General features: G+C 46.3%; 1 protein-coding gene across 3 annotated transcripts in view; it reads right to left on the bottom strand.

The window, feature by feature from the left end:
- Positions 1–8,713: 8,713 nt before the first annotated feature.
- Positions 8,714–16,851, bottom strand: part of CNBD2 (cyclic nucleotide binding domain containing 2) — a 59,674-nt gene continuing 51,536 nt past the window's right edge. Inside the window, exons 12-13 of one of the 3 annotated variants that reach the window (XM_079943754.1) lie at positions 14,520–14,683; positions 8,714–9,052 (exon numbers count right to left, since the gene is read on the bottom strand). In XM_079943754.1, the coding sequence (XP_079799880.1) occupies positions 8,734–9,052; positions 14,520–14,683 (483 nt within the window). In that variant the 3' untranslated portion in view covers positions 8,714–8,733. The remainder of the gene's footprint in view (positions 9,053–14,519; positions 14,684–16,851) is intronic. The other 2 variants (XM_079943755.1, XM_079943756.1) reach the window with 2 other exon arrangements.

Genomic DNA, 16,851 nt, shown 5'->3' on the forward strand with positions numbered 1-16,851 from the left:
TCTTCTACCAAACCAGCAGTGTGAAAATGGGGATAATACTAACCTTGCATGAGTGTGCATGAAGTGCCAGGTGGTGTTACAACTGCTTTACGTGTGTTCTCACATCATCCTTAAATCCTTTTTTTTTTTTTAACTGCTAAAAACCACACTCCTGATATTCACCCCTAAATGTACTTCTCCTACAGTCTTCTCTGTCTCAGGGAATGGCTACTCCATCCTTCCACTTGCTCAAACCAAAATCTTTGGAGTTATCCTTAGTTCCTCTTTCTCATTCCTAACATTCAGTCCTTTAGCAAACCATCGAAATATGTCCACGATCAGCCCCATCGAGACACCACCACAATCAATATGGTGATCTGAGCCACCGTAATCTCCTACTTGGATTATGGCACTGGCTTCCCAACTGTCCCCCACCCCCATCTCCCCATGCCACCCTCATGCTTAAACCCCAAGTCTGTAGCCAGATCACATCACTCCTCTGCTAAGAACTTTCCAGAGGCTCCCTTCACATGATCATGAGCTGGCCTCCAGTCCCTCTCTGCCCTTGCCCTCTTTCAATTTCTCTCTCCTTTGACTCCATTCCAGCCACACCAGCCTTCTTGCTGTTATGCTTGAATGTGCTCTCTCTCTGCCTGGAACACTCTTGCCCCGATATCTGCATGGCTCATCCCCTCACTTCCTGTACTCATCAATATCACGGTCTTAGAGAAGCCTTCCCTGACTATCCTTTACAACATAGTAACCTCTAACCCACCTCCATCCCCCAGATTCCCTGATTTTTCTTGTGTTCTTTAACCACTGACCCGGAATGTAAGCTCCTTGATGCCAAGGACTTTGGTTCGGTTTGGTGCTGTATCTCTAAAACCTGACCAGCTCTCTCTTCCTACAGCATGTCTGCTAATTGGAGATATACCGGTTGAAGTCATCTAGATTTTAGTTCAGTCCTTCCAGTTCCCATATGCTTCCCTATCTAATGGAGATGCCAGGAGCCTGGCAGCTAAGGGACAGAAGACAAGCACTGGCATAAAGGGAGGAGGAGGAGATAGGCAGCCAGCAGGTCCAGGGCTCTCCTCTCAAAAAGGCAGAGGACCGCATGAGCTGGTAATCATCGAAGCTGATAGTTGTGTATGATAATAGAGCAATGTGCAAATGCAGAATGATTCACCGGTGAGAGCATTTTACATGTGCAAATCCCCCAGCTGCTGTGATCTGTTAAACTGAGAAATGTCCATATGTGGGACTCTTCTATTTCAACTCTGTGGGCAGGGCTGGCCTCCAGGTCGGTCTGCAAGTCTCACAGACCTACTGTCTGTATCATTTTGTCCCTGGGTCCCCTTTTTTCTCCTACCCCAGGTTTTTGCTTTCTGAGAGTCAGACTCTGAATTTAGTGTTTTATATGGACTATTTAAGTTAATCTTCATGACTTTATGAAACAGATGCTTTTATTATTCCCATGTTACAGATGGGGAAACTGAGGCAAAGAGCAGTTGCTTGCCTGCTGTGACGCAGCTGGTCGGAAGCAGAGCAGCCTAAATCCAGAACTCCTGCTCGTTATCCTGCTCCTTCTGCCCTGTGATGTCGGTGAGATCAGACAGAAGGACGAGAGAAGGTCTGGCTTTATGGGGAAGAGGCTTACAGAAGAGCAATGAGCAATTCCTCTCCATCTCCACACAAAACAAGAAAAACTCTTGCACAGTAGCATGAGTTTTAAGTTATGACCGGAAGAAGGACTTTCTGACAGTATCTTTCAAGATAAAAACCTGCTCTCAGGAAAAGATATGGTCTCAGTTTCTAACCATTAAAATCATAGATGGTCAGTGTTGTTAAGACTTAAAGACCATGAGTCCACCTCCTTCCATGTGATAAACGTGATAAGGGAGCAAAGGGGGAACAGCCCTCACCGGCAGCCAACCATTCTAGATACTAACTTTGTGGTGCCAGAAGGGACCCGAGGCCAAAAGTCCAGAGCCAAGTAGAAACAGGCCCCTAATTTAAAGTACGCTGGGAGAAGGTAGCTCGCAGTAAAATAGGTAGGAGGCACTTTTTTTTTTTTTGCGGTACGCGGGCCTCTCACTGTTGTGGCCTCTCCCGTTGTGGAGCACAGGCTCCGGACGCGCATGCTTAGCGGCCATGGCTCACTGGGCCCAGCCGCTCCGCGACAAGTGGGATCTACCCAGACCGGGGTACGAACCCGTAGTCCCCTGAATCGGCAGGCGGACTCTCAACCACTGCGCCACCAGGGAAGCCCAGGAGGCCCATTTGAAAGAAGGGAGTGAAGACAAACTTCCCTACCCTCCTTGGGTGAGAAAAAATTTTGTTACTCTCCTCAGGGACTGAGCAGATTCTTCCTTTCAAATAAGGAAATACTATGTTTCTTTTTTTGCCTTGCCTGTCAGAGAGCTCAAAGCTAGATTTTACAATCATCAGGGCTAATGCTCATATTGATACAAATCTATATTGACTTCTTCCATTTTCTTCTTCATTTTAATTGTCATTTCTAGTGAAATAGCATTTCCCCCCTTTTGCCCTGGATATCAGGGAGCTTCTCACCAGATTTTAAAATAAATTATTACCTAATTACAAAGTCAATTATAAAGTCAATTAGAGTTGTAATTTTTATTTTGAAATGATTTCACACTAAAATTGCAAGAATAGTGCAGCCAGTGTGGAAAACAGTATGGCAGTTCCTCAAAATATTAAAAATGGAATTACCATATGATCCAGCAATTCCACTTCTGAGTATATACCCAAAGAATTGAAAGCAGGGTCTCAAAGATATTTGTACATCCATGTTCATAGCAGCATTATTCACAATAGCCAAAAGATGGAAGCAACCTAAATGTCCATCAGCAGATGAAGGGATAAACAAAGTGTGGTATGTATTGTACATACAATGGAATTTTATTTAGCCTTAAAAAGAAGGAAATTCTGAAGGAAAAAAAAAAGGAAATTCTGATGCATGCTACAACATGGATGATTCTTGAGAACATTATTCTAAATAAGACATCTACAAAAAGACAAATATTGTATAATTCCACTTATTTAAGGTATGTAAAGTAGTCAGATTCATAGACAAAGTAGAACAGTGGTTGCCAAGAGCTGGCAGAGGGGAGAGGGGAGTGGGGAGTCACTGTTTAATGGGTACACAGGTTCACTTTGATAAGATGACAAGAGATCTGGAGATGGCTGTGGTGATGGTTGAACAACAGTGTGAATGTACTTACTGCCACTGAACTTCAAAACATTTAAAATGGCTGCGAGGGTAAGTTTTGTGTGTATTATACAATTTAAAATAATTTTTTAAAAGTTACAGGAATGAAGGATGAACTAAGGTATCTACCATCATTATTTTTGTAATCTGGTCAGTTAATAAACAGTGACTGCTTTCAAATTGGAAAAAAAAAAAAAAATTGCAAGAATGGTTCAAAGAACTCCTAAGTACCCTTCACCCAGACTCGCCAGTTGTTAGCATTTTGCTATATATGCGTTGCTCTTCTAAATATACACACAATATATTTCTAAATCATTTGAAAGTAAGTTGAAGAAACCATCTCCTTTAACAGCCAAGGACCTCAGTGTGTATTTCCTAAGGACAAGGAGATTCTCTTACATAACCACAGTAAAATTACCAACATCAGGACATTTAGCATTAATACAGTACTATTATCTCATCTGTTGTTCATTTTCACACTTCACCAAGGGTCTCCATAATCCATTTTCTTCTTGATTCTGATTTTCTGTTGGGGTTGGAGGGAGGCTGAAGTACACCTACCAGACCCTGCCAATTTTACCAATGACAGTAGTGAAGCTCCAGAAAGGGAAGGAGCCTGGCTGAAAGACACAGCTTTTGTCCAGAAGTGCCGCCCTCCCAATAGCCCCAGGCTCTGTCCCCAGGGCTAAAGCCCACAGCCTTTAGAAGCCATGAAAAACCCTCTTTCCAGCTTTGGTGCTGCTTCTCAGCCACCTAGAAATTACTCGTCTTCATTGTCAGCTCTGAACCTGTGACTACAAATTCTGCAACTCGGCACCCTTGTGGTTAAACCCCTTAAATCCCCAAATGACAGAAAAGCATCATGGCAAAATAGCCTCTAGTGAGTGCGATGGAGGTTGCGAAGTTACCCATCTCACCCCTTAGACCTTCTGTAACAGGAAGGTAAGATTTTTCCATGAGTTATATAAAAGGAATAGAGGATTTAAAGAACGCTTTTTGCTTCCAACCCCAAGGAGGGATCTTAAACACTTCCTATAACAAATGCTGGCAATATCTCCTGTGTTTCTCAAATGGGTTTTTTCATTTTCCCCAAACAGTGGAAGCTATCAGTACTGGGGGCTGTATTTTTGGCTTCAGTGGCCTGGGTGTGCCTCTCCAATATGACTAGGCTTATTTACATATGGAAAATCATCCAGGAGGGTGAATATATTCTCTCCAGCACAGTTCCAGGGTTGTGTGTGCAGAATTTGTTTTGAAAACAGGTGGCTCACTTGGGATAGCTGAGTGAGGATGGTGTCACAGTGCACACGCTGAGACGCTTCCTGCATGGGAGGGTGCTGGGGTGCAGTGAAAGCTCTCGGATTTCCTGGAGCAACCACCTGGTAGCGAGTGAGCTTAGACAAGGCCTTTGCCTCTCTGGGCCTCAGGCTCCTCGTCTGTCAGATGGGGACAATGCCACCTGGTTAGTTGCCAGGAAGTATTTTCAGGATAAGTGATAGCCTCTATAGAGTGCCTCACACAATGTGGGCACACAGGGAGCACTCCGTACCTGAGCCGGGCCCTACTCCCTTGAGACAGGTCACTATGGGCTTCCTGACCCTTGGATCTGTGCCAGGTGGGCAGTAAGAACCTCTGTAGCACTGAAAATATGTTTATTAGTTACACTTGTGTCAAGGGGTGTCATACTGGTTCCTTCTGAATGAACTCTTCTCCCAAATAAATCCTGATGTGACCTCCTCCCTGCCGGATTCTGATCCGCTGCTGTTTGTTGCAGAGTGTATGCGGAAGGGGAGGGATTCTGAAGCTCACAGCCCGGAGGCTGGGAGGTTCTCACACATCCCTCCCCACACTGTCCCACTCATTCTTCCTTCGAATAGCACCCTTGCCCACAGTGCATGTTAATGCTTTGGTGACCTGCCTCTGCTCTCTCCCTCCAACGCTGCCTCTTAATATTGACATTAACCATTTCACTTAGAGTGTGGGGTTCGGGTGAGATGACAGCCAGCACCCTCCTATCCCAAATCTCTCGGAGATGATCTTTATCATTGATTATGAAAGCTTAGCCTTCCAAAGCCTTGGCTTCCTATTCCACTGAAGGGGGAAGAGAGTCTCTGGATGGCCAAATTGACCTTGATCAAAAAGGTACTAATAGGACTTCCCTGATGGTGCAGTGGTTAAGAATCCGCCTGCCAATGCAGGGGACACAGGTTCGAGCCCTGGTCCGGGAAGATGCCACATGCCACGGAGCAACTAAGCCTGTGCACCACAACTACTGAGCCTGCGCTCTAGAGCCCGTGAACCACAACTAATGAGTCCATGCGCCACAATTACTGGAGCCCACGCGCCTAGATAGCATGCTCCGCAACAAGAGAAGCCACCGCAATGAGAAGCCTGCACACCGCAACGAAGAGTAGCCCCCGCTTGCCACAACTAGAGAAAGCCCGCGCGCAGCAATGAAGACCCAATGCAGCCAAAAATAAAATAAATAAGTTTTTTAAAAAAAGGTACTAATACCATCTAACGTGTATTGAGCACGTACTATGTACCAGGGACTTTACATGTGTAACTGAACAATAACTAGGGCCTCATGCTGCCCACTGTCTGCTTGGTAACTGAACTCAAAGAAACAGCACTATTGCATAAAATCATAAATAAGAGCTATCCCCCCCCCCAAAAAAAGGAGCTATTCAAATGTTTACTTGGTTTCTCAAGAAAATGCCAAAGGAAAAACACATTCTCAGTGCACAGAAAAGCTCTTTGAAGACCTCTTTGGGCATTTCTCATTCTCAAGTTCTTCTATCTGTTGTTTAGTAGCTTCAGAAAAAGATTTGCTCTTTCTCTGTTCCCCTCAAGACTTCCCAAAGCCCCAACCCTCACAGCCTCTCCCCCTACATATGATGCCCTTGCTCCCAGGCTGCTCTTCTAGTCTAATTTCTCACCCACCGCTCCCCTAGAAAACTTGCTCTGCCTCCTACGCTGGAAGTTTTTTCTCTCACTTTCCAGGAAGCTGGACACAGTGGTCCTGGTGAATAAAATTCTCCCCCTTGCTGTTCATGTACCACCTCTTTTAATCCTCAACAGCCATTAAGTGGCAGACCTAGGATCTCAGCCCAAGTCATTAGACTCCAGTCAGACGCTTAGCAAGATGGCTGTCATAGAATAAATGCTCAATAAAAAGCTTCCCACACCTTCTCTGGTCATGTCAGGTCTACTCAAGAACCTTCAAGGGCTCCCTATTGCCTAGAGCGGGGGGTCAGCAAACAATGGTGCACAGGCCAAATCTAGCCTGCCACCTGTTTTGTTTTGTTTTTTATAAAAATAAATTTATTTGTGTATTTATTCTTGGCTGAGTTGGGTCTTTGCTGTTGCGTACGGGCTTTCTCTAGTTGCGGCGAGTGGGGGCTACTCTTCGTTGCGATGTGCGGGCTTCTCATTGCGGTGGCTTCTCTTGTTGCAGAGCACAGGCTCTAGGCGTGTGGGCTCAGTAGTTGTGGCACGCAGGCTCAGTAGTTGTGGCTCGTGGGCTCTAGAGCGCAGGCTCAGTAGTTGTGGTGCACGGGCTTAGTTGCGCCGTGGCATGTGGGGTCTTCCCCGACCAGGGCTCGAACCCGTGTCCCCTGCATTCTTAGGTGGATTCTTAACCACTGTACCACCAGGGAAGCCCGCCTGCCACCTGTTTTTGCAAATAAAGCTTTATTGGAACACTAAAGCTGCTTTCACCATGCAGAGTTGAGTCGTTACAACAGAGACCATAAGGCCTATAAAACCTAAAATATTTATTATTTGTCCTTTTATAGAGTTTGCTGACCCTTGGCCTACAGAATAAGAGGGAATGCAGACTGCCTCTTATCCTCCTTTGGACCTGCTACAGAGCAAGTACTTAATAAATACATTTCAAATGAATGAACAAAATGTCCACACCATCATCTTGGAGCCACAGACCTACACACAAAGAGATCTCTGAATATAGTCAGACACCCTAATTTACCTGGTCCCCAAACCATGCCACCCTGTCCTTGTAGGTCACAGGCAGCCCTTCCAGGACTGCTGCAGACATCCCAGGCTCCTTGACCCTCTGGAGCTATCAGGGAAGTGGAGGTGGTTAAGTCCACTGCTTCTCTCCTCTCTTACATCCACACGCTCTTCTGACAGACAAATTCCCTACTCCTCCTTCTTTGCTGTGTAACACGAAAACAGCTTTCTTCTAAATTCGACAAACAGAAGTATAATGTTGAATGTGCTTTTCAAACTGTACTCACCTCTCACTCGTGAAAACCATTCATCTTGTCCAACACGCTCATTTTGCCACTGGGGAAACCGGAGGGCAGGTGAAGCACTCCAGGCACTCAAGGGGGTCCCATGGGACAGAAGCAGGCTCTCCAGAGCTCCCGATGCCGGCTCACTGCCCGGTGTTCCTCCGAGTCCGCTCCTCGCGGGGGTGCTGTGGGGGGGGGGGTACTGGTGGGGGAGGGCTCCTGTCTCTCTTGGCACCACCAGGCTGGGCTCTTGTGCTGCCATGGCCTCTACCAGGCCCCTCAGGGCTCTCAAAGTTTTCCCAAGGGAGAGAGGGGACTTGGTCCCAGGTCTGTGGTGCCGGGGCTGGAGTGAGACAGGAACCCTGAGTTCTAGGCCCAGCGCTACCAACAAGGAGAGCCGGCCCAGGCCAGTGACTGATGGCTTCCAGGCCCGCCGGAGGGACCAAGGAGAGCTCCTTAGGTCCCACTGACTGCCTCCTTGTCTCTGGTCTGCATCCTCTCTCAGGCTGCTCACTCCTCATCCTTGACCCGGGACGCCGGCTCCTGTCACGCTGCCCATCTGTCTCTGGCTCCTTGTACCTCCCCCCACGGTCACGCCTCACTCCAGTCTCTGGCAACACCCTGTCATTCTGACAGAGCTGCTTGACAAGCTACTGACAAACCAGCAGCCTGTGGGCCCAACGCAGCCTGCGTATGTGTTTTGTTTGCCTAACACAATATTTCAAAAACAATTTGAGTTCGTTGCTCACATTTGAAAACCGGTAGGAATCATCTAAAACACTGCGTTTCTGGGTTCTCCTGAGAAATCTAAAGATTGGCAGTACCGGGCCTGCATTACTTCCTGGCATGGCATCAACTGACTGGGTCTACGGAGCAGCGGCTCCACCTGGATGGGGAATGTGCGCACCAGTCCCCACCGTCCCCTGCCGCCTCCCCAGTCCTGTCTACACTCCTTCAGACGACCTGCCGGCCTTGCAAGGCATTTGAGTTTGCAAGCCCATCTTGCCTCTGTGTCTCCCATCTGTCTCCTCAGATAAGACTCTCCCACTCTGAGGCTACCTCCAGTGATTAACCCATCCCCACCCAGCCTCCCAACCATCCCTTACTCAGTCCCACAAGTGTCCAGAGAGACAGTGCCCCAGGTGCTGCCCCAAACACCTCTCCGGACCCATGGCTCAGCCCTCAGGATCCCCCACTGTAAGCCCCACAACTCCCATGGTGGTTATTCAGGAAACACTAGGGTCAACCCAACATCTTTTATTGATTCTAAACAAGGACCCCTGCATTCTTATACTGAGGCAGGAGTTCTTGGATTTTGTACCGGGGTGCTATAATGGTTTCGACAATCCTCAATGGGGGGAGGTATTTCTGGGGTGCCATAAAAATGGGATGACGAGGTCTAGTCTTCTTGTCTAAGCTACACAAATCCAGCATCACAGCCTTGGGCTTGTAGATCCCTTTCTTCTTGGGCTGGATTGGGGTGAATGGTGGACACTGGCGAGGCTCCACCAGCAGCCGCATCAGGTCCTTCCGGAAGACATTCCAGCTGTTCTCCTCGAGGAACTTCTGGCACACATCTTCATCGCTGAAGGCAAGGCCCAGATGGTGAGGTTCCCACACGAGCTCCTCCCTGCCCCCTGCCCCTCCAGCCCTGCCTCATTCCAGCCCCGAAACACACTGAGCCCTGTCCCACCTCCGCGCCTTTTCCCAGACTCTTCCCTCTGCCTCCTTTACCTTTCCACACCTTCATCACCTAGACCTGCACTATTCCATGTGGTGGTCACGAGCCACGTGTGGCTACTGAGTACCTGAAGTGTGATGAATCTGAATTAGAGGTGTGCTCTGAGTATAAAATACACACCAGATTTCAAAGACTTAGAACAACAACAAAAAGAATGCAGAATATCTCAGTAATTTTTATGTTGATTACATGTTGAAATGATAACATTTTAGATATACTGCATTCAATAAAATATATTATTACAGTTAATTTTACCCGTTTCTTTTGATTTCTTATAACGTGGCTACTGAAAATTTTAAATTACGTATGTGATCATTAGCCATCAGGGAAATGTAAGCCAAAGCCACACAAGATACCACCTATGCCCACTAGGATGATGATAATTAAAAAGACAAATAATAATAAGTGTTAACGGGGATGTGGAGATATTGGAGCGAGGGTTCCAATGCATTGCTGCCAGGAATGTAAAATGATGCAGCCACTCTGAAAAAACAGTCCAGCAGTTCCTCAAAACGTTAAACAATTAACTTATGACCCAGGAATTCCACTCCTAGGTATATACCCAAGAGAAATGAAAAATATGTCCACACAAAAACTTGAACAAGAATGTTCATAGCAGCATTATTCATAATAGCCAAAAAGTGGAAACAACCCAACTGTCCATCAGCTGATGAATGGGTAAATAAAAGAGTGGTATATCCATGCACTGGAATATTATTTGACAATAAAAATGAATGCAGTACTGATACATGCTAAGACATGAATGAACCTTGAAAACACTATGTTAAGAAGCCATTCACATATACATGGTTCCATTGATCTGAAATGTCCAGACAAGGCCACTCTATAGAGATAGAAAGTCCATTGGTAGCTACCTTGGACTGGTCTTGGTGCCCTGGCTCTACTCTGCCCCCTTCCCTCATAGCACATGAGGGTGAGGAAAGTGGGGGAGGGTGGAATGGGCTCAGGACTCATTGGTTTATTTTCTTCTGAGACCTCAGCAAGGGAAGGGCAAACTCAACTTCCACTGACTCACCTATACTCTCACCTAAGGAGGCAACTCTGATAAATCACTAACACATTAGAGCATTCTTCTGGGTAGATTATATTGACCAGGACAAAATCAACTTCGATTCATAGAGATCAACTTAATATAAAATCTAGAGGTCAGAATGGGCTACAAGTTAGTCCTGGTGGTCTCAGCATTGCCAGCGTCAGCTCCTACCAGCTCACGAGAGCAACTTCATGCTCGATGACATCAGGTTGGTAGCTCAAAACCGGCCATGGCGGTAGTATGTGCACCACAGAAACCAGCAAACACTTCCAATCAGGTTACCTCCCATCTCCCAGAGCGCTGATTGTTGAACATTTCCCAGCACACCACTGGATAGTCTCCAACTAAAAAGTCCCGTTAACTCCCAATTTCTTACATAATAAATAACAATATCTAACTCTGCTTCACACTTACCATGACCAGGCACTTTACACTTGTTAACTCATTTGATCCTCAGGACCACCCCATTTCACAAGCATGGAAACTAAGGCTCAGTGGGGCTAAGGAACTCATCAAAACCTATGAGGGGGCAAGCACATGCTTACAGATTCTTAAGGGATCTTTTTCTTTTTTTTTGGATCCAGAGTCCAACTTAAGACAGACAAGATTCCACATAACCTCCTGATGCCGACGGTCACACTGATTTCTAGTCTAGTCTTTCACTAAATGGGGCAGCTCTTCTAAAGTCCTCAGCTTCATGCAGCAATTCCAGTTCCACTCTCTGCCTCGCTTGAACTGAAAGTGTCATCTGTCCTTGCGGGATGCAACACTTCAGCCCATGGTGCCCTCAGCCACAACCCCACCCCATGCCTGCCCGGCCATCCAGCACTAGATCACACTCTGTGCTTTGGTTTGAGGCTGCTCTTCATTTGGGGCCTTGGAGATTTCCCTTCTTTCCTGTGAACTCAGCTGTTCGTATTCTACATGGGGGAGAGGCTTCAGATAATCTAGCCTGTAGCATCCACAGGACAGGTGTCTCACCAACTGACTGTGTGATCTGCAGGATGTCACGTCCCCTTTCCTGGGCCTCACAGTCCTCAATTAAAACATGGAGGATTTGAGCTAGATAATGCTTATATTTTCTGCCTGCTTTAGCAGTCTAGAAAACCATGAGTTCAACAATTAATGAATAAGCGAGAATTCTATCTGTCAGCATTGCAGACGATTGCAGCAAAGTGCTGACTGGGCAGCACAGATGCTGAGTGCCCAAACATCTGCCACCCTCAAGTCTACATAAACCTCTGAGTTTCAATTCAACCAACATTAACTGACACCCATCATGTACCAGATGTTATGTGAGAAGCTAAGGCTCCTTAAATCCTTTTTTGAGTAGCTATTTTCTAAATAGCTATTTTTTATGTTGGTAGTACGCAGGAATCAGAGAATTGGGGCATGGCTGAACTGCAAGGAACCACCAGTGTTTCCCAACTTTTTTTTTTTTTTTTCTTCCACAAAACTGCCCCAATTTGGACCATAGCTACATATCATCTGTTCTTTTATTAATGATTTTTTAAAATTCTACTTAAGTATTTACTTTGGCTTTGTTCTAAGCAACAAGTTTGTCAAATCAGTTTAGTGAGCTAGTCATGTTTTTCTAGTTCACACTAGAATAAATACATAGCTGTTTACAATCCGCGTACCACCTAAAGTCATCTTGTAAGCCTTCTGTGAATATGATCCATACTTCGGGAAACACTGTTCTGGTCTAATTTTCTTGTTTTGTAGATGGGAGTCTTAAGCCTAGAGGAGGGAAAATGACTTATCCAAGGTCATATGGATCCCATGGCAAATTCTTTCATGTGCTTATTGGACACGGCTGAAGCAACTCTACAGATTTGCTTGCCTTCACACCTCCTCTTTCTCCACCACAGGAATCACTTGCTTCCCACACCTGCCCACAAAACGATGTCTGATCACAGCATCACCACAAGAAAAGAAAAAGGAGGGAGGATGCCAAATTGTACAATCGGTATGATCTCCATTATGAAGCTTTGTGTGCCTGAATGATAAATACCGATTTGGTACACAGCCATGCGGTAAAAAAAAAATACTGAAAGGAAATACATAAAATGCTAATTGAGATTGTTGGAGGAATGCAAATGCATTTAAGAAGGTCTTCACCTTCTTAAATGTTCAGCATTTTCCAGTTTTCCCTAATAAGTGTGTCCCATTTATTCATTCACTCACCCAACGTTTATCAAGCATCTACCATGTGCCAGGTACTGTACAGGTGCTAGAGATGAAAGGTGCCTAAAGCCCAATCCCTGCGTTCACGAAGCAATTAACCAAGTGGTGGGGAAAGAACTGTGCGAAAACTACGCAGCTCTAAACAGTTGTAATAAAACGTGGTGTGGCCACTGTGAGGGCTACGTAGGGAGGATTATGAGTGCACAGAAAGGGGTACTTAGCCCAGCCTGCGGTCAGTCATGAAAGGTTTTCTGGAGGATATGAATCTTAAAGAATGAGAAGAAGTTTATCAGAAAATAAAGGGGAGAGGAGCAGGACTGAGGGGTGGCATTGCAGGCAGAGGGCCTGCACTGGCAAAGGCAAGTATGTGCAGGTCCAGGAGGCAATCTGCCTGTGTTGCTGGAGTGGGTTAGAGGTGGCAGGAGGTGCTGCCGGGGAGTTGAAGGGTCAGAAAATGAAGGGCCATTTACGTGGCATTGAATCTGCACTGTATCCTACAGGCAGTGAGATACCACTGAAAGGTTTTAAGCAGGAGTTTAACACGGCCAGATTTGGGTTTTAGCAAGAGCAAAGTATGCAGAAAGGATCTGGCAGGGAGAGACCGAGGCAGGGGACCAGCGGTAAGACGGCTACAGGAGTCTGGGCTGGGGATCCCAAAGTGGGGGTAAGGGTGTCAGCCAGGGAGGTGAAAGAGATCCACTGGGCTGTGTGAAGTAAACAGTAGGACTTCATTTATATTTATCTTTGTCTTATTCTTTCTAAAGATCTATTTGTTGCATGTTTATAATATATATGATATATTCATATAGCAATATATGGACATAATAAATAAAAATAAGTTAAATAACATATTATTTATATCATATATATATTCTAGGGGGTATACACTCAAACACTCTTTAGTAATAGCGGTGTTAGATCAAAACAGTTTTGTGACCAGTAGTCCAGACAATAAATTCGTTTTTACCTAAAAATTAGGGTTTTTTTCACACTATAAAGGTACTCACTCTGGAAAATTTGGAAACTAGGGAAATATGAAAAGAAATCTTTTTTATCAAATCTTTCAAGATAATTTTTTTTAATTATAAAAGTAATATATCATCATTAACAAACATTTGGAGAATAAAGGGAAAAAAACCCACTTGGGGCTTCCCTGGTGGCGCAGTGGTTGAGAGTCCGCCTGCCGATGCAGGGGGCATGGGTTCGTGTCCCGGTCTGGGAAGATCCCACATGCCGCGGAGCAGCTGGGCCCGTGAGCCATGGCCGCTGAGCCTGCGCGTCTGGAGCCTGTGCTCTGCAATGGGAGAGGCCACAACAGTGAGAGGCCCGCGTACCGCAAAAAAAAAAAACAAAACCCCACTTGGAATGTCATACCCTGACAACAACTTTAAAAAGTATATCTTTTTTTTCCCTCATTATAAAAGAAATGCATACTCACTACAAAACCAATTAAACATCAGAGGAATATATAACTATAACCAGAAAGTCCCTTTTAGTCCGAGCTTCCAGAGAGAATGACTATTACAAATTGGGCAATACCACAGATATTATCATTTTTGCTCATTTTCCTTCTAGATTTTTCTCATGTAAGTGTTTTACAAAGGCATAGCCATAGTATGTATAGATACAGTTTTGTACCCTATCCTTTTCTTGTAGCATTTTATCACTCATTTACTTATGACTTTCTATCAAGGGAACGTACCACAGTTTTCTAAACTATCCCCCTGGTGTAACACATGTGGGTAAAGGTGGTTGTTTTTCTATTATGAATATGGCAGCTACGAACATCTTAGTGTATGTAGCTTTCCCTATAATTAGTTACATACAGATAAATTCATAGGTAGACCACTGCTTCAAAGAGTAGGAACAGTTTTGTGTCCCCTGAAACATTATTATCTACAATTATTATCAAAAGGATTGAGCCAATTTCGAGTGTACCAACAATTATCAGTTTCATTCCACCAGTGTCAGCTTTAGGTATCATCACTTTTTTCTTCCTTTTACCAAAATAAGAGGCAAAAAAATTGTTCATTTGATCTAGTGGGAGGTACGCACATTTCCAGCACTGACCTGGGGTACTTGATCTCGAACTTCGACAATTTTTCTATTGTCTTACTGTCAATCAGTTCGCAAAACTTCTCTTTCCTAACCCGTATCACCTCAGCTCCCAGGCTCACCAGGATCAAGGGCCGAGTGTCACGCTGGCTCTCCGGGAGGAGGATCTGGTGAAGGCCCTAGAAAAAAGAAGTCCCAGAAAGTTCGAGACCATCCACTTGTACAAGCAGATGTTCAGGGTAGGCAAAACAAGGCCCCGAACAGGAGGTGAATCCACCTGGGGTCATTCAGCAAGTGACGGGGAGAAGTCCAGAACTCTCTTTGCTAATGACATCAAAGTCCTGGGGCTCCTCACATTAGAACAGCCCTCAAGGCACTTTGTCAGTTGTCCTGCCCACGGGCAGCAGGCTCTGCAAGAGTCGCACTCGCACAGTCGCTTGCCGGGCGCCGGCATTTTACAAGCTTTCCCTGGTGTCCAGTCTCGACTCTTCTTTGTGCCAGGCCAGCCCGTTTTCTCTTCCTTAGGACTATGACAGACAGCTCATCCCCCTCTTCTACATCTTCCCTTTTACAGCTGTCACACCCTCCCACACCCTTTCCTCCAGGGCTTCCTTCATAAGCGTGTGTCGCCTTAGTTCCTTCCGTCCCTCACGGGCTCTGGGGCCACTGGTAGTCCCTGTGCGGCTCCCATTGCCCCTTGGGCTCCCTGGCGTGGAAGGGAGATGGAGATCAACAGGCACAGCTTTACAGAGTGTAACCCCCTTTGTAAGGAGACACTCTGAGATGGGGCAAAGCCGGGACCAGAGTCTTTGCTGCTGAAACCCCAATCCAGGGCTCACTCAGCCTCTTGGCTGTTAAGACTCAGGCAAGGAGGGGAGGGGAGGTCACTGGTCCAGAGCCTACAATGCCCAGCTGTCTTGGGCTTAAGAAGACATCAGCCAGGGCTTCCCTGGTGGCGCAGTGGTTGAGAGTCCGCCTGCCGATGCAGGGGACACGGGTTCGTGCCCCGGTCTGGGAAGATCCCACATGCCGCAGAGCGGCTGGGCCCGTGAGCCATGGCCGCTGAGCCTGTGCGCCAAGAGCTCTGCTCTATGGAGGCCGTGTGGGATTGAGAATAATCCTGCTTCAGAAGAAAGATCCATATGTTTACTTGTCATGCGACTTTGGGCAAAGTTATACGTCCCTGGGCCACTGTTTGCTCACCTGTGAAACAGAGGTGAAAACACCTGCCCTGCATGTCTCTGAAGGATTCTCAGTTTGAAAGGAGATGTGAAGTAGGGTTTGGAACAGCTTCTCCTTCCCCGCCCTCACCCACACTACCACCATTTGGGTTCCAGACCTTGAAGAATGACCATCTACTCTGAGCCCTGGCCTTGTCTCTCCTTGGTAAGACTGGAATGGAGGTGTGTTATCTTTCTTATGAAGTTGTTGAAGGTCCAAACAAGATGGTGTGGTGTGTGAGGATGCTCTGGGAGACGTGAAGCTCCTCACACTTTAGTTGTGCTCAGTGCAATGGGCATAAAGGCCCTTCTGACCAGCGCCAGGCCTTGCACAGAAGTCAGATGGCTGCTCTTTAGTCAGCTCCTACTGTGTGGGAGAAACGTGTGTAGACGTGATCCTCACAACCACCCGGCGATAGAGGGATTATCAGCCTCAGATGTGGAAAATAAGGTTCAAAACAGGAAATTTACTTGCAAAGGTCATGTATCTTATAATTACAATAACAATGATGATGATGATGATGATGACGGTGATGACAGCACCAGCTAATGTTTAATGAGCCTTCACTAAATCCCAGGCCCTCTTGTAGCTTTGGGGTGTGTTAGCTCATGGAACCCTCACTAGAACCCCATGAGGTGAGTCCTTTTATGATCATCATTTTACAGAGGATGCTGATGAGGTTAAGAAACTTATCCAACATCATACAGCACGGAAGCAATAAAGCTAGGATTTGAACTCGGATGGGCCTGCCTTTAGAGTCCATGCTTTTAACCACTACACTGCGAGGAAACTGAGGCACAAAGTTAACTAACCTGCCCAAGGTAACAAGACAGAAAGTGGTGGAGCCGGGATTTGAACCAGCAATCTGTCCAGGGCCTCACTGAGGGCAGTACCGTCAGCAGGCACTATTATCCACCTTTACTCCACTCCACACGTTCCAGCCGGAGTCAGGTCTTCAAGTCGCTTCCCAAAGTGCCCAGGATAAAGCAGAACTCTTCATTGTGGCCACCGAGGCTTTGGCTATCTCACCCTTGTAAGGCTCCTGCCTCGTTTACTCTGTTCCAGCCATGCTGCCCTCCCTTCCAGTCCCCTCAACATGCCAGGCTGCTTCCTGCCTCAGGCTCAA

This window comes from Stenella coeruleoalba (assembly GCF_951394435.1).
Source record: "Stenella coeruleoalba genome assembly, chromosome: 15".
NCBI classification, from domain to species: Eukaryota; Metazoa; Chordata; class Mammalia; order Artiodactyla; family Delphinidae; genus Stenella; species Stenella coeruleoalba.